The sequence below is a fragment of the Teleopsis dalmanni genome, chromosome 1, assembly GCF_002237135.1.
Source record: "Teleopsis dalmanni isolate 2A chromosome 1, ASM223713v2, whole genome shotgun sequence".
NCBI classification, from domain to species: domain Eukaryota; kingdom Metazoa; phylum Arthropoda; class Insecta; order Diptera; family Diopsidae; genus Teleopsis; species Teleopsis dalmanni.
Genome location: NC_051846.1, coordinates 144,672,780 through 144,697,204, shown reverse-complemented (window position 1 = coordinate 144,697,204; position 24,425 = coordinate 144,672,780). Strand labels below are relative to the sequence as shown.

Sequence of the window (24,425 nt, the reverse complement as noted above, 5' to 3'; positions counted from 1 at the left end):
AAGATGAATGTCTTTGATGAAACATTAAATAGAACATACTTTGAATAGTTTACATTTTAGATATAAATTTATATCTTAGTTTGGCGCTAATGTGTGAACAGCGATTATAATTAAATTGATTTGCAAGTGTGAGAAAGGTTTTTTTAATTGCATAGATTACTATTAATAATATGTATATTTCTTATTTAATTAAATAGGAAACATAATTAAGTTTCGATAATGTATTGAATATACAATTAAACACTAATTTGATCAAAATGGTATTATATGGGGTATTTTCCAACTAACTGATACTAAGGTATAAGACGATTCCTTTCTAAAAGAAATGGTCAGAAGAATCCGTGCTCATTAAGATTAAAATGACAAAGAAAGCACTACATAAAATATTCCTTAAAGGACAAACATTTAATGTTTTAAAAATGTTTTATTCAACTACTAAACCTTATATACTAGTTTTTAGTCGATTGAAAATAGTCGATTTTTAATAACTTTTTCTAATTTAATGGTTAAAAGATTACTGACGGCCCCGTGAAATATAGCGAGAAAGAGTATTAAGTAGAAAATATTATAAGGTACCAAATTTTAATATTATTTTTATTGAGAGGTTTCGAAAAGTAGTGAACTACAACAATAAAAATCCTTTTTTATATTATTTTAATTAATTAAATTTTTTGCTGACTTTACAGCTGTTTCAAGTATTCCCAAATACTCATCATCCGTGGTTTTGGAATTATTACTTGTATTTAAATATTCATAAATAATTTTTTGACACTGCAAGGGATGAACTCGTGCCCTGTCAAATTTGAAGCTCAGTGTCAGTGTTCATTAGCCAACTGACCCGAAGCTGTACTTGACTGGTATATTCGCACTTTTAGAGTTTTGTTAATTTGCTGTGATTATTTTTATTTAATTTAATTTAAAGATTAAAAATTATTTTTTTAACTATAACTTAACAAATCAAGTATTATCCACTTTTTGTCATTTAAAATTAATTAATTTTGTTTTTAATGAACTTATTATTATTACTGAAAAATTGTCTGTTCTTTTTTAGAAAACCATACTTACATATGTCGAAATTTTTATAAAATATTTTTATTTTTTATTTAATTTTTTTATTTTCATTTATTTTTAAATTTTTATAATATTTTTAATATGATAATTAGAGTCCCGTTATGGTAGTTTTATGCCAACATCTCTCCCTGATGAAGAAATTATGAAGAAGAATAAATATAAACCGACTACTCGTATACCAGATATTTTAGTACAAACATATTTTGGTGTAACATTGGATTATACCTAACAACTTTTCTTATGCTAATTGAGCATTTGTATGGGATACATGAAATATATTATAGATTCTAAATATTAACAATTTTTTTCCATTTAAGGATTAAGTGTTGCTAATATTAAAAATATTTTATGATTACTGAATTGACTTCACGAGATCTAAGATTCAGTTATGAGAACAGAAGTGTTTTGTTTATATTAAAGTCATGTGTAAGGGTGAAGGATTTCAATAAATTATGCTATTTAGAAATAGATTACAACCCCTATACAGTGGCGCAGTATCCTAAAATATTACTGAAAATAGAACAAAGGTTTCACTAGAAGAATTAAGACAAACTTGTACAATAAAGCCTACTTGTAATTAATGGATTGATTTGTTGTTGTTGCCTTCATTTTTTTATTAAACCTATGTATGTAAGTCAGTTTAAAAAAATATTTTCTCGATTAAGAAATACTCTGGTGTGCGCCGTGTTCTTCCAAACAACATTGCTTGTATAAAATTTTGTGAGTGTTAATTCACATCTTTTTTCCAAATTGCTCATTGTAACTCAATCAGCAACAACTCATAGATCCTGAGATCAAGATTTCCTATTTTTTGGCATTTGTGAAGGCAAAGAGTCTTTAAAATCTTAAAAAACCACAAATTACAAATTACTTACTTAAACATTACATTATACAATATCACTTGAAAAATAAATATTGGGATTTTGAAAATTTTTTGACAAGTTATATTATAATTTATATACATATTATTAACAACATTCAAAATTAAAAACTTTGACTTGCAAATTTAAGATCTAAACAATTTTTAGTAATAAAATAGTAAACTTATTTATTATTAAGGTAAATAATAAATGTGTATTTTACATGTTCGTCAATTTTTTTTATACTAACGATTTTAACAAACTTATATGTAAAAAGAACACGATATATAGGTATATATTCCATATATTCAAATAGTATTGGAAGTATTATAAATTCTGTCATAATTAATGCAGTCATAATTTGAAATTGGTCACAGAAAAATGGTTCCATAGTAGACATTGCAGTATTCACTAACCTATGAATTTAAAATTTGTATTAAAATGGGATAAAATGACGGAATTATAATCTGGGTATTATATTTCTCCAATTCTTTTATGACCTATTGAAATTCTGTGAGATCTCTAATCAGTAACACTTATGAAAACAAGAAATCTGTGGCTTGTTATATTAAAAAAAGTCAGAGATTATATCTCTTTATATATAATAATATAATGAGAGACCCTTCCGAGTAAATTTAATCAGTTTATAGATAATCTTTTAACTTATCTGCATTTTCTTTCCAAATTATTTTTGTAAAAGAAAGAAAGAAACTAAATTCTTAATATATATATTAATATAATAATTAATATATTGTCATTTATTTTGAACAGGTATTTATTTTAAAGTATTTTGAACAGTAGTAAATTACAATTATAAAGAAAACATTCTTTTCTATGAATATAATCATATGTATTTATAAATAATTTTCGAAATGTTGCGAACAATACAAACAATCATTTTATTAAAATTGATTACTAACTATGTATAATTCCTTTTTAATAATTTTACCACTTTTAATTAAATTTAACTTATCTATATTTAAATTTAATTTATTTTGCTTGATGTTATTTTTAAAGGCCTTATATAGTTATTTTATCCCACATTACCTCTGAATTGGATTCTATTCTATCCCACTTACGGTATGAAATGAACTTATGCGTATGCACTTTTAGGGCTCGTTCAGTGCTTTGGCCTTTTAGGGCATAAATTAAATTAAAATATTATTTTTATATATAATATCATTTGTAAGATTTTATATAATCACATAAATTAATATATTTAAAACAAGTCAATCATATATAAATTATAATAAGTGTTTTTATAACAAATTATTATACTCACATTTAATAGAAAAAGTACAAAATTGTAGACTACTTTGTATAAAAGGATTTAAATATTTGTTGTTCTCTGAAATTTGCTATAAAAATTCTGACAGTGTTTTTTTTTTTTGTTATTTTTTTTTTAAGGTTCTATGGCACTGATTTTCTTTCTCGTTTCTCGGTTCTCCTTGCCCTTGTACTTTGCTGCCATACAAATTTATATCAAAACACAAGCAGCTTCCGGTATAAAGTATCCTTGCGTGGCAGTTTGCGACTGTTGCTTTATTTTTGTTGCTGTTTTATTGTTTCTACTACTTTTTGTTTCTGTAATAAAAGCCACTGTACATTCACTTCTACACTTCGAAAATGTTAAGCATTTAGGTGTGTATATGTACGTGTGTGTGTGAACTCCTTTACGTAGTAAGGAAAGGACGTAGTAAGTACAGAGCACACAAAATTTACAGGTTCAATGTTGTTTATTTTGTGAAAATTTTTTTTTCTCAGAATATTTATTGTAATTTTGTATGCTTAAGCTATGAAAAATGGTAGACTTTTGGGCGCTGAGACACGCAAATAATTTTTTTTTATTAACAAACCGATTTTGATTTAGTTTATTATTGCCAATTTATATAAGGGAATGCAATCAAAATTTATGTTAATGCACTTTTTTATTGTGCACACAATCACACTTTTTTCTTAACAAAAATAATGATTTTTATTTAATTTTTTCAAATGTTTTTATAAAAATTTTTTAATTAAATTTGCTTTAATATATATTTTTCAATTATTCTTATATCAAAAAAATACTAACAATTTTTTATAAAAGTATTCACTTCAAAGCCCACAATAACCGACACTTCCACTACTCACAATCAAGCTTCGAACGTTTTTATTTCGCTTCCATCGTTCACAACAATTCGATTCAGACTGAAACACAAATTTTGCCATCGAAGTCTTTTAGCAGCAAAACAAATAGCAAACAGCCACTTTTATGCGGTAGACAACAAAAGTAACAACAAAAACGTGAAACATCTCGCCTCCATGCATACGGGCTGAATATGTCGCTTGTTACGATAAACACTGTGTGGGAATACTTTTGCAAGTATTTGTTGTATTTTTTGTCAATTTTATTTTAATATTATTAAATATTATACTATACTTATAAAGTTATACGGTTTCATTGTGTCCTTATAAATTAATAAAATTATCATCAACCAAAAAATCTAAACTAAATGCACATTCTGTATTCGAAATTAAGTTTACGGTATTTACAGACGTGTTGAAAATGATGCGAGGTGAAGTCAACGATTTGCCTGCGGATATGCTGCATTGTGCGTGTGGTGAATATAGTTCAGGTTAACGCATATAAAAACTTTATATTTATAAATTGAACATATTGACTAAATTTTATTTAAATCTGAATTTCTTGAATGCTATATTTTATAATTATGATTGAATTATAACAAATATTTTTTATACAAAAATTCTATTAATACTAGAAATTCTTCTGATAAAAGCAAAAGCGCATTTGCCGAAATACGTATAGGAATATATTAAAAACAACTACCAAAATCAAAGTTAAAATTCTAAAAAAACAAAATCGACTTAAAAAATTTTCATACTTAAAAACTATTTCATACATAAAAAATATTGCTATTAATTATTCTTTTTAAAAATTTTTTTTAATTTAAAAATTAAAAGACTTGCTTTGATAAAGATCTGCAGACAGTCATACCATTTGGTTAAATTGATTTGTTATGTTGAGTATTTAATCACCTAAAATTTAGGAGATATTTAGGTACATTACATTACAAGGTATATTTTGACAAACTTATTCGTCTTCTATTCATAAAATGGATAAGGATGGATGGATAAAACATTACGTATAGTTAATGTAAAATGTGTGTCATGTTTAAACCAAAATGTATTTTTTTAAGCATTGAAAAAAGGCCAAATTCTAAAGTTTATAATTCTTCTTTACTTACTTTTTTTACGTCAATAAATAGATATCACATTTCAAATTTACAAATGTATTGTTTAGTTCATATATATTATATTTGTGGTATAAACTTTCTGGTTCCCACCTTGCACTGCCGTTACCGCTTATAGGCTTTTATAAGAGATCTGTTTTCCGTACTTAACCGTTATTATTATACTTTCAAAACTCTTCTTCGCAAGCTATTAAGACAAAATCTGATATATTCAAATCTGAATAGATCATTAGCATAAACATAAGCTGCGGTAAAGACTTTCGAAAATCGAGGAATGCAGATTATGTATGGAAGATCCTGAACCATTTTTGTGTATTCATCTAAAATATCGTGCTCTTATACAATATATTAGAAAAATTGTTCATAAAAAATAAAACAGGCACTGTAGGGCTAGATGTTCTAGTCAAAATGGTAGCAAAAACACGTTTGCTATTGGGAACTGACTAACTGAGTTGTGGAGAGCTCAAAAAGGTATGCAGTAGTCAAAACGGTGTATTATCTCTGAACATATAAAGGCTGAAGTTTTTCTAAACTAAAGCAGAACAGATATCAAACTTTACTTTTAACTACTAACAAGCCACTGCAGATTGGGAAACCATCTGAAAAACATTGGTCTAACAGACAACGATTCCTGTCGACTCTATCAACGACAAAAGAAAACTGCAGAACACATTCTATGTACCTGCCCAGCCGTGGCAAGACGCAGATTTTACTATCTAGGCAATGAAGTTTTGAGTCCTAATCACTTAATTAAAATATGGCCCAAAGTTATCACAAAATTTTTTATAAGTTTGAAATTGGACTAGTTAAGCGAAAAATCTTTCAGGTCGCAGTGCATGCACAACCTATCCATAATAATAATAATAAACTTTAATTGAAAATCAAATGAAAAATGTAATGTAAGTTCTAATTTTCATAACTATTAGAAGAAATCGATAATCGACAAACTAAACCGGTTGCTTGACATCACCCTTACATGGGTGTCTGGACATAGGAACTTTGAAGGGAAAGAGAAATCTGAGAGTTTGACTCGGTCCTGCATGTGTCCCTAGCAGCATCCGTTTAACTCACCCTAGAGACCATTAACACAAATGCTTACCTCTGCTTTCTTCGGTTTGCTAAAAACAAATGGAAGACACTTAAGTCCTGTGTAATTTCCCGGTTAACATCACACACCTATAATAAAACTAGATATTGGGAACTCATCAAAGGGGATTGTGTGAACACTGCAATGTTTACTGCAGTTCTTTGTGTTCATTGGTATATACAAATACTCGCAGAGAGGCTGTACATGCCTCATAATCCTCTCTACGGAAGTTGTGGAAACCTGCAGGAAAAAGAAACCATTAAACACTTTCTCTGTGAATGCCCAGCTATGGCGTCCAGAAGAAAAAGGTTTTTAGTCAACTACTTTTTTGACAAGTTATCAGAGTGTTCATCGGTAAATACTGAAGACTAATAATTAAATTAGCTAAATTCACCGGGGAAGATTTAATCTGTATTCTTCCATTCAATACCAATTAAATAAATTAACTTTTCACAAATAATAAAAGACATAACTCTTAACATATTTATAATTTAACTAATCTATTAATAATAGTACAATATTATTACTCTAAGTTTATAATTAAAAAATATACTTAACAACATTTAAAAATTATTTCTCTCTTGATATGTTAAAACTCCTTTCTGTACAATAACCAGGAAACTTTTTATGTTATAACTTTAGTCAACATTCCTAACCTATATTAACAATTCGCAATACAATAAAAATCTTTTATGTCAATAATTCAACGTACTTTGAACTATTGTTAACAATTTCACATTGTTTTATGTAATTTGGCATTTATGCACTTTTTATGTAAACAAGCGAAAAACAATAGATGTAAAATTTCATTTCCGGCAGATTTGTTTCACGTACTATGCGCCTAAAAGTAGGCAAAGGCGGCAACCTCAACCCAACAAACGTAGGAGTACTATAAAGTGTTAATATAGCCATATAGTCAACATTAGTCGTTGAAGTCGTTAAAGTTCTTTGAGATTTTAAATTTTAAGATTATTTATTTTATTTCTTAAGGGATTTTAATATGATTTTGAGAAAAGAAAACATAAGGAGAGTAAATAATGTAAATAATGAACACACTTTACATATATATTTTAAACTTTTTTATGTTGTTTTTCTTTATTTTTATAAACAACAAAAAGTTTACGCGCCCAAAATTTTTATTCACCACACAACAATTTTTACTCTAACTCTAGCGTATTTTGCGGGCGCATGCGTTGGTTTGGTTTTATTGCAGGACGTTAACCTTTGCAAATATGTTGCTTTAATAGTGAAAGGATAATAAAATTATGTCCGTACACGAAAGAAATGCTGCAATGAAATTAATATTTTATTAAGGATATGCAATGACTTATCAAAAAGTTTGAATGGACTATTTTAATTCCCAAGTAAATCATTTTTTGTCATAACCGTAAAAAAAATAATTAGATTAAATTATAACATGTAATTAGATAAACTACTCAAAAAATAGTATTTCAAAAATAAAAATAAATATTACATTAAATATATTTACAATCAAAATAACGGATCACTACCAAACATGGTTACGCTTTTCTATATACCGAAATGCATTTTAAGATGGGTGTGAGCCAATACAGGGAAGTGCGTAGCTTAAAAATCAATACGATGTATTTTATTTTTGTTATTAATGCATAAATACAAACGTTGTTAATATGCTATAGTCTTAAACATAAGAGCAAGGAATTCAACTATATCTTCATCCCTTGCAACGCAACAGTCTACTGAAGCTTTTACAGGCACACAAGCTTTTAAAGTTCTAAAAAGGATAATTGAAATGCTTTAAAAGAGCACAGCTATATGTAGCAGAAAAAAATTCCCCTTCGCAGGGGAATTACATTTACTGTCTCTATCTAAAAGCACCTACATCCACAATCCACATATCTCAAGAATTGCTCTGAGCTAGAAGCTGCGCGTAAATGTAAAAATTTGGCGCTTAAAATTGTTATACTAAGCAAACGATTGAGAGTATCCAATGGATACTTACAAAAATTTCTTAGAAATAGAGCATCTAGCGAACCTAACATTTTACATGATTTTCCTTAACAATAAATGTATATACTTATATGAATGTATTATATATACTCGTACGTATATATTGTTTCAAATTTCTCATTAAAGCTTTGAAGAAGCTTGCTTCGTTGTACTTAATTTTTGGGTTGGTCCCATTGCAAAATGTAACCAGAGTTTCAACTAAGTAATTCCTCTGTTCAACTTCCTCTTAACGCAGTTGTCTAAGGATTAGCGTTACGCGTCTCACATCACTCGTTATTTGCAATTTTATGCTGAAACCACTTTCTAGTGGTTGCAAGCGCTTCTTCACGCCCATTAACCCATTTTTTACTATGCCTTCTCTAATGTACGCTGCTTGTATATTAAGAAGTTTGTATGTGCGTGCGTATATCCTTGTATGTGGAGCTTCGTCCTGTGGGCCACAATTGCACGTATTTACTGTCAGCTTTTGACCACAACTGCTAATGCCTTTAGCCATAAACAAAAGTACAACAAACTGAAAAATAATTAAACAAACTACTTTTTTTTATTTAATCCGTTAAGGACTTAAGTTTTCTTTCCACTACTTTTAGCATTTTCGCTGCAATAAATTTGTTTTTCACCCAGCACTGCATAAGTTTTCCATGGGACGAATAAGAATATTTGTAAGCATTAGGAATAAAATAGTTTCTGCAATTTATTTTTGAAGTACCTTGGAAGTTCTTCTTAATTATTATAAATTTTATGTTAATTAATTATAATATTTATTCTACTAATTAATAGTTATATGTTGTATTTATTTATGTAGGTTACCATGAAAACATCTACATAGCTTAATTTTTATGTTAAATTTATTACTCCTGTTTTATCCTAACAAAGTATCCATTTTTAAAGATGTCATGTCATGTTGTGGTAAATAGAAAGTTGGTGCTATAGAAAGCCAACTGTAGTGGAAAGAGGATTGCATTCTTCTTAATTTGCTAAAAAAATTTGATTCCCTATATTCTGGGTAAAAGGATAGGCATGCAGGTATCTGACTAGTACTATTATTAGAAAATATTGCCTAAAGTGCAAAAGAATAAAAAGTTGTTTCTGGGCAACCCGGACATAGTCAAACATATGCTTCTGCGTCTCTTTTTCGAGCGCCGGTAGACAAGTACTATAGGAGATTCGACAGGATAGTCAGGATAGTTATTATATTAGTTTCTTTCGATTTACTTCTGTTTATTAAATTGGAGGTTCTGCATTTAGAGTAGTTCTTGACCTGGTTGCGGAAAAAGTATAAGCCCAATTCCTATATGCATGTCGCAAAAAGAGTTGTCATGTACCAACTTTCATCTATGTTGATGACGTCGCCTGATGATAGATAGTAGCTCATCTGCGCGCTCGTTTCCTGCTATACTCGTTCAGAAGCACAAACTAAAGTTACCCTGGAGCTACTCCCTAGTACGTTAATAAATCATTCACGTACCAGAATAATTTTATACGTGATTCAGACTATTGTTATAGTTTGTTTGCTGCCTAAGTATCAGTGAAAATACAGACTTTCTTTTCATTCCTTCTATCCTCGCAGGAAAAGAATAAGCCCTCTAAATATAAAACATTTTAGCTTGAAATATTGAAGTAGTGTCGCAAAGTTGGTAGATTTTGTAAATCCCGCGAAATAAATTTTGACATCCAACCATTTATCCATTTTGGACCTATAAGTATTAATGGCTGCCTTTCCTTGCATTGTAATCAGCTTTCCATCCCTATCTTGATGAAGTTCTATTAGCAAAGCTATTATCAAAGTACAAGCGAGGACATAACTAACCCGATTCGGTCAAATAGCTTGATATAATGTTACAATATCCTACCATTCACGGTTACCGTTTAATAGTGCCCGTTTATTTGATATGTATATCAATGGGAAGTAAATGAAAAATAGCGTTGAGCGCACTTATGAGTTAGTCCTATTCAAAATCATTTTTTCAAAGGTATTGAAACCATTATTCAGGGATTGAGAAATACTTTTCTAAAACATAACTATAAAAAGAAATTGTATATCTTTATACAACACATATAATATAATATAAAATACTATATGCACTATAAACAACTTGTGGTGACAATTCTCCATATTATATTTACAAAAGAAAAGAAAAATTAACAATATAAACTAATTTCAATTTGATGTAAATTAATTTCAAAAATCAATGAAAACATATCCTAAGATGATCAATGTTGAATGGTGTTGTTAGATAAGGAAACGGAACATGAGGGTAGTTCATGCCTTGCACTCGTACGTTATATATACTCAAGTTTACATTAAATAGGCATTTTAATATAAATGCATAATATAAAAAACGTGTACCTGTGCTTTATGTTTTGAGTGTAGAACAGGACAAAAGCAATACATAAAATAGATCAATAATACATAGAAAAGATCAAGCAGCGAAAGAGAGAGAGCATAATCATCATTCATGCTTATAAAGTCATATTCTAACAATCTCAATATATTTATATAGATTAATTTCTACATATCTATATAATATAAATATATCCATTATTCGTAGTGCTCTACGTTATTCACAACCTCAACTATTTTTAATTCTTAAAAAGTTTGAGGTAACCTTATCACAAAATTATTTTTGTATATTACCATTTTATCTCAAAGTTCGGTTTTTAGAATTATGCACAAAATTGTTGATTCCAAACTAAGAAGAATAAAAGCTGGTGTGCTATGTGGTAGTATCCTCAGCCCAATTTTTTCTTTCTTATGCATATTCTTCTCACCATCGCGAAAACCTGAGACCACATCTTTTGCTAATAATACTTTCAATAGTGTTCAGTAATGTCGTGCCTATATATTTTTTTTAAGATCTTTGATCACATTCAGTACAATAAAAACCATATAGGGGTTTCTGCTAATCGCCAGATACAAATGGAACTTACAGAAGTCAGCATACTTGACAGGTGATAGTTAACAAAACATGTCATATCATAACATATCCAGTTCAAAAAACCTGTGAGCCTTTCTACTGTTAATTAGAATAACTTTTTTGAATCATCTCAGATCTTTGCAGTTGCTCATAGTTCTCGAAATAATTTATATATTTAAGGGTTCTAAAAGGTTCTATGAAGGAAGTAAGTGCTGTAGGAATTTCTTTGAATCAATAATACATAAATAAATAATAACACTATGAAGGGTATATATTCGTTAGTTCCAGGTACTGATGAAGCTTGAGAAATTCGAATCCTATGAAGGTATATTCATTGATTCGAAGTATTGGTACACTCTGAAAAATTTGGATCCTATGTAGGGAAAATAATGGTCTGTACTGATTACAGATGAAGTTTAAAAAAGTTCGTTGGTTCAGGGTACTGACGCAATCAGAGACATTCGAAACCCAACAATAGAATTACTACATTCTTTAAACTTTTAGTTGTTTTATTAAGTTTAAATTCTGCATAACCAATCAAATATTACTTAGGTCGTACTCTCCAAATCCGATATTCGTGCAGTTTCTGGCAAATCGGGATCTAATAGCTCAAAATTGGAGGAATCTATCTGAGAAATGCTGTCATTTTTTATCACCTTTTGAGATATTCTTTTGCATATATTTTATTAGCACACTTCTGTGGTAAATAATATAGGAATGATATTCTAAGGAGATATTCAAATAAAAATCAGCTTGGAGTGTCATTGCTTGGAGTGCAACTCAAATAAAAATTCTTGGGTCTTTTTTTCAATATTTCAAAATTAAAGTTGCATTGACATTTTGATGATTGTTTATTCTAAGAACTTTCAGAAATTCATTTTAATAATAAAATATATAATTTATTTTAAAATCATATAATCTTCATACTCAAGACAACTAATTATTTTTTACCAGATCTGTGGTATTTAATTCCTAACTTATTAATTTAAAAATAAAAACATCAAAATTTTATTTGAAATATTTACCTTTTAATATGAATTCAATATGCATAATTTTTTTATTTTTCATTCTTTTAATATAACACTTCCACTCATAATTAATATCAAATTAATATTCATATATTATTATTGTTTTTTTTTTATCAATATTAGTGATAAATGATTTTTGAATTTTTAAATTTTTGCTTGAATTAAATATGTAATATTAATTACTGTTAAGTATTCACACTACATCCAATGTTTAATGTATTTTGAAATTTAGTTTTATTTTTAAAAACAATATTAGTTTTCTTGATGTCATACTCAATTACTCAATTATATACTGTAAAAATATTAAAATCTAATAGCAAAATTTTTATAAGTAGTTATAGATGACAAAAAATGTTTTTTAGCTTAGTACTACAATTTGTTACATACATTTTCTTAAATAATATACAATAAATATTTTTAATAAAAGATTCTTTTTTCCTTTAAATTTAAAATTGTGTAAATGTTATTATATTATTTAAATAGGAAATGGGATTACTTCATGTAATTAAATACATAATTAAGTCTAAATTTTTTTGGATTGAAATTCTATTATAAAGAAACTAAGCAGTTGCTTAATATTTTTTTTTTTTGGTTTAAAATTTTTTTAAAATTAAATTTAATAACTACTTAAAATATATTCGGATTTATTTTGCCATATATATTTTATTCCACATAATTTTATTTTAAAATAATATGAAACATGTTTTAACTAATAAATATTTTAGTTAAAATTTAAATTAAGTTACATCAAAGTATTCTCTAAGTATGGATTAAATTATCTTTGGCATCAAACTATTAAAATTGTTAATTAAAATTTCTTAAAATAATTTTGGCATTTAACTTTTGATTTTTGCATAACGACTTTACTTAAAGAGACTTAAAACTAATATGCATTTTTACACATTACATTATATTTTTTTCAATTTTTATAAATAAATGCATTTTAAAAAATTGATTTAATAATTTTAAAATAAAAATTTTTATTTTGCTTGATTTGTCACTTTTTAATTTTTATTAATGTTTAACTCTTCACTTTGACAAATACTAACATCATATATGTGTAAAAGAATATAGGTCATTATAGAGTAAAAGTGCGTAATAGCACTAACTCAAGAAGAAGAAGAAGAAGAAGAAGAAGTTCTGAAATTGTTTTAAATAAAATAATAAGAGTAACAGAGAATAGGACAATTTATTAGTTTTAATTTTAACAAAAATTTTACGAAATAGAAGTCTACATCGCCTCTAAAGAATCTTATAGGTCTCAGTCTAACTTAAACACAGTTTAGAAAATATGTAAAATATATTTTGGAAAGCTAAAATAACTACACTCAAAAAAATAATTTGATTATTGATTTAACCAGATTTTTATATCTTGTTTACCACACTATCTTAAATTTCTGTAACAAATTGATCAGGTCAATTTACTAACTAGTATGTAGTTAGAGCATATTTTTATGAGTGCCCACTCTGAATTTTAACATGATTATCTAAAATAATAATTTTAAAAATTATTATGTATTGTTATTAGTTCATAGATTCATATTTTTATAAAATCAAAATTTTAAAATATTTTTTAATAGTAGTAGTATTAATACATAGCGTGCTAATATCTAATATAACCTCCATAAAATCAGATATTAATTTAAATAATTAAAATAATTTTAGAAAATAATTCTTAATTATATTTTGTTGATTATTGAAATAAAAATTGATATAATAAATTCATATTGATTTTATAAGTCCTTAATGTACTTACTCAAAATTTTTACTTAAAATACTTCATTTATTAATATTATGTTTGTCAAACTGAAGAGTATTTTATATTTTTTAATTTATTACCAATATTCCAATAAATATGCCAATAATATAAATATATTTTTTATTTATTTCTTTTTTATTTTTATAGTAAACATTTTAATTTTAAAGTTTAAGTTTTTGTATATCTCATATAATATTCAATCTTAATTTCTAATTTAATATTAAGTTGCTTTTTTTTTGTTTTTTGGTTTTTGTTTTTCTTATACGACAATAAATAAATTTAACTTTCACTAAATTTTTTTTAAATTATTCATTATAAATTAATAATATTTATGGGCATTTTTTCATGCCAAATTATCACAAAAGTAACAAAATTAATAAACAAACAATTGCTTTCTAATACTAATAATATCATTTTAAATTACATTAAGTTCTTAAATAACTAATAAATTATTTTAACTTAACACTTAATAAAGCAACAAAACAATTTTGCAATCTTTTACAGGAAAATAGCAATTTACAATATATAATAAATAAACTATTATTAACCTTCTCCAGCTTTTCTAGTGAATGAGTTTTTAAATCGATTTGACCAACTTTAATATTAACTTTGAGCATTCTTATATATAATAATTTCTGTAATGAAAAAAGGTTTATCTATATTACCCAAACTCTATTTGTTAATATTTTTATCATATATATTAGTTCCCATATTGTTTTTATTATTAGTTTTCTTTTTTTTTTATTAATATTAATATATAATTTTAATCATTTTTATTATTTGAAATAAATATCCTTATGTGCTCTAATTTAGTTTTTTTAAATATTAATTAAATTTTTCGCTTTTTAATTTTAACTTGAACACACAATCAGTCTATTTAATATATATATATATGTATACATATATTATTAGTATTATAATTTTAGTTATATATGATTTAATGGAGTATATCTCTAATATTTAACTGTTTCGTTCATATGTTTTCCTGCTACTTTACTTGAGTAATAAATACCTTCCAATTTATTTATGTTGACAGATTTAAATATATATATCGGTTTTCCGGTATATATTTAAGTATACATATAATGTTCTTTTTACTTCAATTTTTGTTAATATTTTCTTTAAAATAATATTTTCTTAATAATTTCTTATTGTAATTTATATGTTTTCTTAAAAGTTTTATTTTCGAAAAATAATTACGTTAGAGATGATTTGGTCAAAATATATTCAATTTATGTATGGTGTATGCGTTATTGTGGTCTTCATGATGGTGGGTTCAACTTTGCTTAATTTTAAAAGTAGTTAAAAAAATAAATAAAAAATTTTTTATTTTAATTTTGTATTAATTTTTTCAATTTTATATTTGTATATAACTCATATTTCAATTTATTTTTGGTCAAGTGTAAGGTAACAGTGTTCTCAGTAAATGCGTCAAAAGTATTAGAGAAAGGATAAGAGAAAAAGCTCTAGTTTTTTATTTAAAATGGCACAAATTATTATATTATCCGTACTTCACTCTTAATACAATTCGATAGCTGAAATAAGATATTCTCAATATATATTATATTTCATCATATCGGCGTTCTCTCTGCAACTGACGAGCTTGGCAAGCTTATGAATAGCCCTATAAAGTCGATTATTTGCTCGATTAGTTAGGTTTTTAGTTGTCTAAAGAAATTTTCCAGAATTTTTTAATTTAAAAACAGTAACATTTCCTTATCAAGCTCAAATAACAGAGACCTTGGAATCAATAAATGATTCCCAACAATTTAATAATTGTAAATATTATTACAGAACAATATAAGGAAGAAAATGTCTGAACAGTTTTAATTTTTTAAGTTTTTTGATATATAATCAAAGATCTGTTGACTCTTTAAAAACTATTCCGCCTTACCAGTTTACATTGGCAAGCATTGCGAAAACGGTTACTTCTGGGTTTTGAAATTCTTACTGAAAAATATTCAACAGATATATATATTAATTTATTAAGTACATATGTTAATATATATATTTTTTAACTGAATATTAACAAGCTGCATCTGTGGCAGTAAAATTATTTGTTAAAAAATGTTATAATTTTACTAACAAGACCTTGATTCTATCTTTTATCTTCCTCAAAATATATTCTTCGTTAGGAGTTTGAATTATCATATTAGGATCTCAGAAACTGCATTCTAAAAAAAACTTGTATTTTTGATATATATATGGTGTTTTAAAATAATTATTTATTAATCTCAGTTCAATCAAGGATTAAAATTAATATAGTATGCAAATATAATTCATTCATATATATACCATCTAATTCAATTCAACATTTTTCTTCTACTGAAATACAAAACCCTTCTTAATTGCTTGAATATATTTTCAAACTCCACTCAAGTTTCAAACTCCTCAATATTATAGTTATTTAAGATTATTCTCTGTGATAAGTTGTTTGAATATTTTTCCTATAATCCGGGTTCAAAACGAAACTATATGATAGCTAATCTTTATTACATTATATTTCTCTCCACAAAAAACTCTTCAAAACTCTTCAAAAGAAAATTGAATTCAATTTTTTTTAGCATTTGTAATTTTCTTTAACTGTTTTGCTTAGTTTCTTAAATCGTTTTTTCCTTTAAATATTTTTTTCAACTTTTACTATACTCCCATACAAGTTTTTTCTACTCAACTACTAAGAGTCTTTTCTTTCGCTAAGTTTGCTTCCATCTTCTATAAATTTTAGAGGTATAGTTATATGAGATCATCGAATTACCTTAATATGTTTTATTGTTTTCTTTTAGTTTATTTCTCTCTTACTTCAATTGAGTTTTTATCGTCTTTAATATCACCTTAACAAAATATTTTCTACTATATTTATAATATAATTGATTCATCGTATATTGTTACTCTCCTCCCTTTTCTCATCTTCTATAATACTCTCTCCAACCAATTACCATCTTCTATAATTTATATCTATATCCTTTATTCAATCTTCCAAAATATGCGATAAAAGATCTTCCTTCTATAGTATTAGTTCAAACTATCTTCCGATTGTCAAGTAATTATTTACAATAAAAAAAAAGTTTGAATATATATTTGTAGTCCAAGGAAATATAGAATATTTGGTTGCAGTAATCTAGTCAAATCAGCATTTGACACTTAAGTCCTCTTTAAAAAAATTAAATCTCTGAAGAACAGCAATTAAGACGCTTTTCTCGTAAAAAGTAACTCAAGAACAACGATAATGAGGGCTTTGAGTTTATAATGTTAGTTAAGTAAAAAAGTATAATAATAAAATAAATATAGAAACTAATATATAAACTGAGTTCAGACCTATAAAATTTTGACTGAGAAACCTGTCAAAGTTTTTATTAAAACTTCGAATCAAGTCTTTGATATTGACTTATATCTCTGCAAACAATATATTTTTGATATTTCTGAGCACTATATCAGTCTAGCACAGGGAATACTTTCTTAATTTATTTTATGATTCTGTGAATAGTAGAAATTGAAATACTATTCTCTAAAAGAACAGCTGATTTTGATTGCATAAAAAGTCTTGTCTTTTTAATGAAATGAATTAATTATATGTTAAGTTTTTTTCGTAACTATATCTTTTAATACATAACTCAAACAGCACTTTTTATGCTATGATAATTATAACATTAAAACACTCATTATCGTTGTTCTTCAGCTCCTTTCGGAGCATAATACCTCAATGTCTGCTTCACTAAGAACACTGTTTCCTCATTTCTCAACCAATTGTTTTAGTTACTTGTATATTATTTTTTTATTATATATTATTTTCGATAATAATTTTAAAGAATTTTATCTAGAAATGATACTGTCCTTAAACTGGTAAAACTTTTTTATTATAATTAGGTTTGTTCATAATTTGCGCTTTATCGAATTTTAGTATTTCAATCTCCTAAAATGCATAATATTCCCTTTATTATAGTTTATATTCTTCATAAAAAGGTATAAATATATTTCTACATGTATATATTATCGTTTGTTTTCTGCATATACTAATTCATTATCTTTTAGGTTAACATTTCTGACTAAATTTGAACATTTTTCATCAAGTAAACTCGCAAGATATGTTTAAAAACGCATCGATTCGGTTATATTTTTTTCAAATCAGTTTGAGCTTAGTTTTTACTTTGCAATATTTTTATCTATTAAAAACAAAATTGGTCAATTTAAAATGTGTAGTAATAATGATAATTTTTCATTAGTGTTTCATCAACATGAGTAACTTTTTATCAATGCAATCAAAGCGTCACACTGATTCCGATTAAAAACCTCTTAAAGAACTTCAAACGAAAATGAGTTCACGATCGCTGGACGCATCAATGAACTCAAATTCCTCGTAAACTCATTCACCATTTATAACAAATACCGGTCGAAATGCTGACTGGGGTCCACTGCCGATAAGTTTCTTCGATTTATTCCTCTGTTGTTCCTGTTGTTGATCAACAACAGTTTCTGCATCGGTTGTATCTAAATCTTCCTCTTCGGTCACCTCAGTACCAGTGCCTTCTAGTACAGCAACTGTTGCATCACCATTATTGCCTGCCTTAACACCGTTTTCACCATTGCCATTGCCATTTCCGCTGCCGCTATCGACTTCTTCCACTGTCTCCAACTCTCCACCTACCAATGTTGTGGAACAGTAACAGTACGATAAATTAGTTTTGAGATCTTCGCAAAATTGTTGTTGTTGCGCAATGCTAGCAATGCGCTCGCGCGCCATTTCTCACATGTACGTGGGTTTTAGTTTATAGGCGCGCTTCCAGATTTCGCACAAACAAACTGTTGAATGGAAACGATAAAATATAGCTAAAGGCATTGATACGTGCGTGATAATAGTCCACGCCCACAAGCCATAGAAGTTAAGCTGTATGGGATGTGATTCTGCGCGTGATTTCTCTAACGTACTTATAGCCCACATAGCCAGATTAACGACTAACATGAAAGTGACAATTTCACGACCTGGCTTTTTGCGTATATGCTCAGGTGTCACAGCTTGTCGTCGACTTGCGTCCAGTATAAACATAGTCTGACAGGCAGTTTGCACAATAGAAGCCAAAGCATTGAGTGGCACAAGCATATCATCACTACGTATGGTGAAATGTCCAGCAATTACAGTGAATATATTGTACAGAAATGAGCCAGTTTGTGCGCCTACTAATAATATGTCATCCAAAGAGAAGCTACGATAAGCATCATACTGCAAATGACGTATTTGTATCATACCCACTAGAGTAGCTATTGTCGCGGTACCATAGATGAGTAACTCACATATAGTCACCTCAGTAACAGCCAAAGCTACGAAATCTGGACGCGAAATCAGCACAAAGAAAAGTATAAGCGATATGATGGTGAGTACTAGGATCAGTATACCAACAAAGAGCCCCTTGTGTGCACGTGCGCAGTCTACAGAGTAATGATGTGGTGATCGTTTTAAAGGCGAACTTATCGTATCGGGTCGTTGTGGCGTTGGTGACTGTGGTCGCGAAATGCCACGCCACATAACATACAAAATGGCTGCGCAAATTAACGAGTATTCAATGGTGCATGGGAAGAGAAATGGAGAAGCATCTTGCACTAAGGTACCAATTATATTAGTACGGCGACATTCGAAGATCTGATATGGTCCTTTAAGTCCACGTGGTAGACGCAGGTGTGCGGTGGGATCACTGGCCATGAGCGCATGTCCGCCATGTCCACGTGAATGACCTGGTATGCGATGAGATATACGTAATGTACGATTTTCAGGATTGTAAAAGGTCAATATTTCGTGTTTGGTTTCCTGTATTAATACGTTCAGCCAGACCGCTAAATTGGTTCCAATCATATGCATCAAACCGAAACGTGCGATGATTTTGTAGCGATATACTTTGATTTGCTGAAAGTAAAAGAGTAAAACAATATTCCAATTATTTTTTTTTTCTGTAATATAGTTAAGATAATGTGATTATAAATAATTATACTAATATTTACTTTACTTTTTCATGTACATTTTTTGGAATTTTCAAAAGAAGATTGAAACAAAACCTTTTATACAGAATCGAAGATGATTGATTATTTTTCCAAAAATATTTCGTTTTAATCTTGTACAAATTAATTGCCTTTCATTTTAACAAATTGTGTAATTGTGTAATTTATTATACCCAAAACTTACCTCATTATTCAAAAAGATGAAATACATTTGTATGAAAATGAATGCCATGCGTGTTGCGGGGGTCAGAGCCAGCAAAACATTATGACATTTCGTATCAGGATTCAGTTCGAAATATTGACCAAATTCCAAGCCCGAATAAATCATACTGCCAATACCAAAAGCTTTAAGAAAGGAAAAAAACATTAATATTTTGTTAATAACTGTTGAAAAAAATTTAATTTTAACTGTTGTAGAGAAAATTAATTGTGTGAAAAATCTTGAGAAAATCTTAACAGAGTTTCTTTCACTAATTGACAGAGGTACAGGTGTGCTTTATTATCCTTTTTATGACACAATTTCACATGAAATGAAGAACTTTTTATTTTTGTTTTTATAGCTGTTCAAATAAAAATGTTGAGGAAATCGTATTAAAATATTTTAAAGAATAATAAAATCGGATGTCTGGCAAAAATGGGCGGAAATTATCACGACAATCCATCCAACTCGTCACAAAGTTCAAAAGCAAATCAGTAGACACAAAATTCTCTTCTCTGAAATTTTAAGAATGACATAAAGTGACTATAAAGTAAAGGAATTGTAAACAGAATTTTATTACCAACAAAGTTAAGTTGATTTATTTCTATTAGAAGTATAAAGATTGACATTGTCTGCGTCGACTTGACAAAATGAAACAAAAAATAAAAACATTGTTAAAACGTTACCGAAACATAAATATAACTTATTTTCTAAATTTATGCAGCAGGGTTTTACGCAGACACAAATGGTTCTTAAGGGATATCTGACGCTTTTGCAGATGCAATTTTTTTCTTAACATAACTTGTCGTAAGGGGGAGACCAAGAAGGAAATGTTTGGGTGGAAGTGTCTAATGAAACTTGAAAGATACTAATTTATTATAAAGAAATAAAAAAACTCCTAAAAAGGTGTAAGTAATGTTTTATCCATTAGATGGTATAATTTTTGGATTGTAAAGAATTTTATGCAGTAATTTACTTATTATTTTTGCCCTCCTTTCACGTAATAAATGAGATAAGCAATAGCACAGAAAATTGTTTAGAAGCCAGTAAAAATTAATACTCTCAGACAAGAACACCATCAAATAATATAAATTATAGTGTAATAATATTTTATATATCATAAAAATGAAAAAAAAGCCACAGGATCTAAAAAAGCTAAAAAACAAGAAGCAGACAAATCTTATTTTATATCTGGAACTCATTAAATGTAGCTTACTAAATACAACTCATTCTTTAGTTGGCGGACCAATAGACTAAAACGTCGGATGCAAAATACATCGGTCAATATACTAAGACCTCTCAAAACGCTGTCACATTGTAAATGTTGTAAGGAACTCAATATAAAAGGTAACAGCCAAACAGGCTTTAGTTATCTGTATTCCACGTTGGGTTAGATAACGCTAGATTACGTTAGAAAGAGAAGATTTTGTACTAAAAAGTTTTTGACAGTTTGGTAATTGGTTGACTCAATTTTGTTTGAGCACGCTTCATAATGGACACTAGCATAGAAAAAGACGTCATATTTGACAGTTTATCTTTGAGTTAACACAAAAAATCGAATGGACCAAATTTCCATCTGCCAAAACGCTCGTGTTCGAATCGTGCGATTAATAGGGAATCTTCTACTATGACCTCCTCCCCTATACCAAAACTCTTAATTCGGAACTGTACTGTCAACAATTGGACTGTCTGAACGTCTGAAGGAAGCAATGCACAGAAGCGGTCAGCTTTGAATAAAAGGAGAGGAATTGTGTTCCATCAAGATAACTTCAGGACACATACATCAATAATGACCGGACTCAAAGGTCCGGAAGCTTAGTTGGAAAGTTCTTATACATCTACTTTATAGGTCAGACCCAACAGCAAGTAATTACCATCTGCTATGTTCCTGCACACTTCCAGAGAGGTTTGTGAAAATCAAATGTTCCAATTTTTTGCCAATAGCTACGAGAACTTTTATGGGAGAGGTATTATGAAATTACCTTCAAAATGACAAGTTATCGAACAAAACGGTCCATACTTGATCATCTAACTATGGTAAATAAGCCTTGAAATTCTTTTTACTACTCCCATTCTAACGTAAAAATTATGACTACATCTACTGCAAGATTAACGAATACTATCAAACCAATGAAGAATTGTAAAGACCATAAAAGTTGTTCCGGGACTCGATAACCTGATGATAGAAGTTATCGTTTGTATAACGCAATCAGTCCTCAAATGACCTTTAACAAACTGTAGTTGAAGAAAATAATATTATACAAGTTATTGCGGCGTAAACAATTCTAATTTATATTGAAATAATAAACATATGGAAACATTTGTTGCAGCATAAAAATTTGAAAATTTTAAGGATAGTCACTTCAAGGTTCTCCAATTTGTATCGCAATTCACTGTTAATATTTTATTCAACTTAAAACAATTAAAATTGATTATAAAAGTCAATTTTGACAAAATAAAGTATTTATTCAATAGAAATTTGTTGTCCACTACTCTTTAAAAGTGTTTCTAACGCCTAATGCTATAATGCACACTTAGGTTAAGTAACTCTTAAGTGTTCGACATTGCCCACTTAAGTAATACTGGAAATTCAAACATTTGTCATATTAGTATCAAATAGACACTTAAGTATAAGTGCAGAAAATAATATTTATAATTAGTTTTTACAAATTATAAACCCTTAAAGTACATCAAAAATTAAAATAAACAAAAAAAAAAACATTAAAAGAAATGTTTAATAATTAAAATACAAAATTTTAAATTTTCATTAGTGCTTTAATTTTATTATAAATTATCGCTAAAATTAATTATCTGTATAATAACAATTAATTAAAGCCACCTTTCTAATCTTTCCTTCTCATTTCGCTCTTTCCTCTTGTCCTAAAACCATCTAAGACTAAGAGGACCTAAAAAAATCGTTAAAATCTAATTAGGAATTTCTTCAACCGTTAAATCTTAAAGTTTTCTCAAGATTTCAACACTTCAGCTCTGCATAAATTTTCGCATAAACATTTCGCATGAATTTCATATAATTTACATAAATTTTCATTAAAATTACGCTTTCATTTACACTTTCGAATGCATAAATCTTCATAATTTCAGTCTTTGCGCGGTGCGCGCTTACTTACCCACCGCTCCCATACGCAGATAAAAGCTACCGTAGTGGTGTTGCCCTCCGAGTGGTGCCAGCAGTGAGGGCCTCCTAGCCGCTGGCAGTGCGACTGGTATGTGTTTGTTGTGTATCGAATTGCTGTCAGTGTCCGATTCGTCCATGCTTTCCGAGGAGTTGCTGGCGCGAGCTTTTGCCTTTGATTTTGTGGGCGATGCTGAAGTGAATATTAAATAAAAAATTTTTATTAATAATAATTATGAGTAACTCGAAGCAAGTAAATAAAAAAATAACATTTTGTATTTTTAATTAATTTTTGTAAAAATGTTTGCTGTGTTTAATTACAACGACCACACACACATATGAGCACATTGTGATTCTACTCGCACTTATCGTACTCACCAATGTTAACCGGGATTTTCGGTCTGCCCCATATTAATGTTGTGTACATGAAGAATAAAAATATCATGCTGCCAATGTATAAATACAAATAATAAACCTGAAAATATATAAAATAAACATGTAAATGCATGTTTCATTTATTTTCATAAATAAAATTGAAAAATCCTTTTTCGTAATATTAGCTCCATAAATCCCGAGGTAAAATAAATTTGAACCACAAAAATCTGTTGCTTGCCTCTATCATGTCAGCATTATTCCAACAGTACATCAATAAGCCACAATTACATAGCACGCACGCCAATCTATTTGGGCAGGTGATGTGAGTAGAGCTTATTCTCATCTGTGTGGGTGTGCAGAAGCAAACGAATCACACTACACACACACACACACACACACACACACACCCACTTGGATGATGCGGTTTGATTGCCGTTTTATGTTGTCTCATTTGTTTCTGTCGCCTTAAAGTATGCAAAGAAGCTTAGCTGTGCCATATGTAGTCTGTGCCGCATCAGATGACATACGTTAAAACAGAATACCAGGACACACCTAGCCTACTAGTTACCTATTAGAGTACCGAGTAGGGAACGTTAAGTTGATTCCTTGTGTAATTGCACATGACATATCTCGCCTTGTAGGCACATTAGAGTTGCCGTAAACGTACAAATGCGCTTGTGGTATTGAGTTTTGTTTTCTCTGTTAATATTTGCTTTGCTTTTTATTTTGTGTTCAATAATTAATTTCCTGACAGGAGATTGTTTGCCAAG

General features: G+C 28.4%; 2 protein-coding genes across 2 annotated transcripts in view; both read right to left on the bottom strand.

Moving 5' to 3' along the window:
• Window positions 1-3,798, bottom strand: part of LOC119666375 — a 41,197-nt gene extending 37,399 nt beyond the window's left edge. Inside the window, exon 1 of the mRNA XM_038075655.1 lies at window positions 3,214-3,798. The gene's annotated coding sequence lies outside the window, so the exon portion shown is untranslated. The remainder of the gene's footprint in view (window positions 1-3,213) is intronic.
• A 14,900-nt stretch (window positions 3,799-18,698) lies between these two features.
• The window catches only part of LOC119666373 (proton channel OtopLc), a 77,879-nt gene continuing 72,152 nt past the window's right edge, over window positions 18,699-24,425 (bottom strand). Inside the window, exons 4-7 of the mRNA XM_038075654.1 lie at window positions 23,659-23,755; window positions 23,276-23,473; window positions 20,133-20,293; window positions 18,699-19,856 (exon numbers count right to left, since the gene is read on the bottom strand). Of these exons, the coding sequence (XP_037931582.1) occupies window positions 18,705-19,856; window positions 20,133-20,293; window positions 23,276-23,473; window positions 23,659-23,755 (1,608 nt within the window). The 3' untranslated portion in view covers window positions 18,699-18,704. The remainder of the gene's footprint in view (window positions 19,857-20,132; window positions 20,294-23,275; window positions 23,474-23,658; window positions 23,756-24,425) is intronic.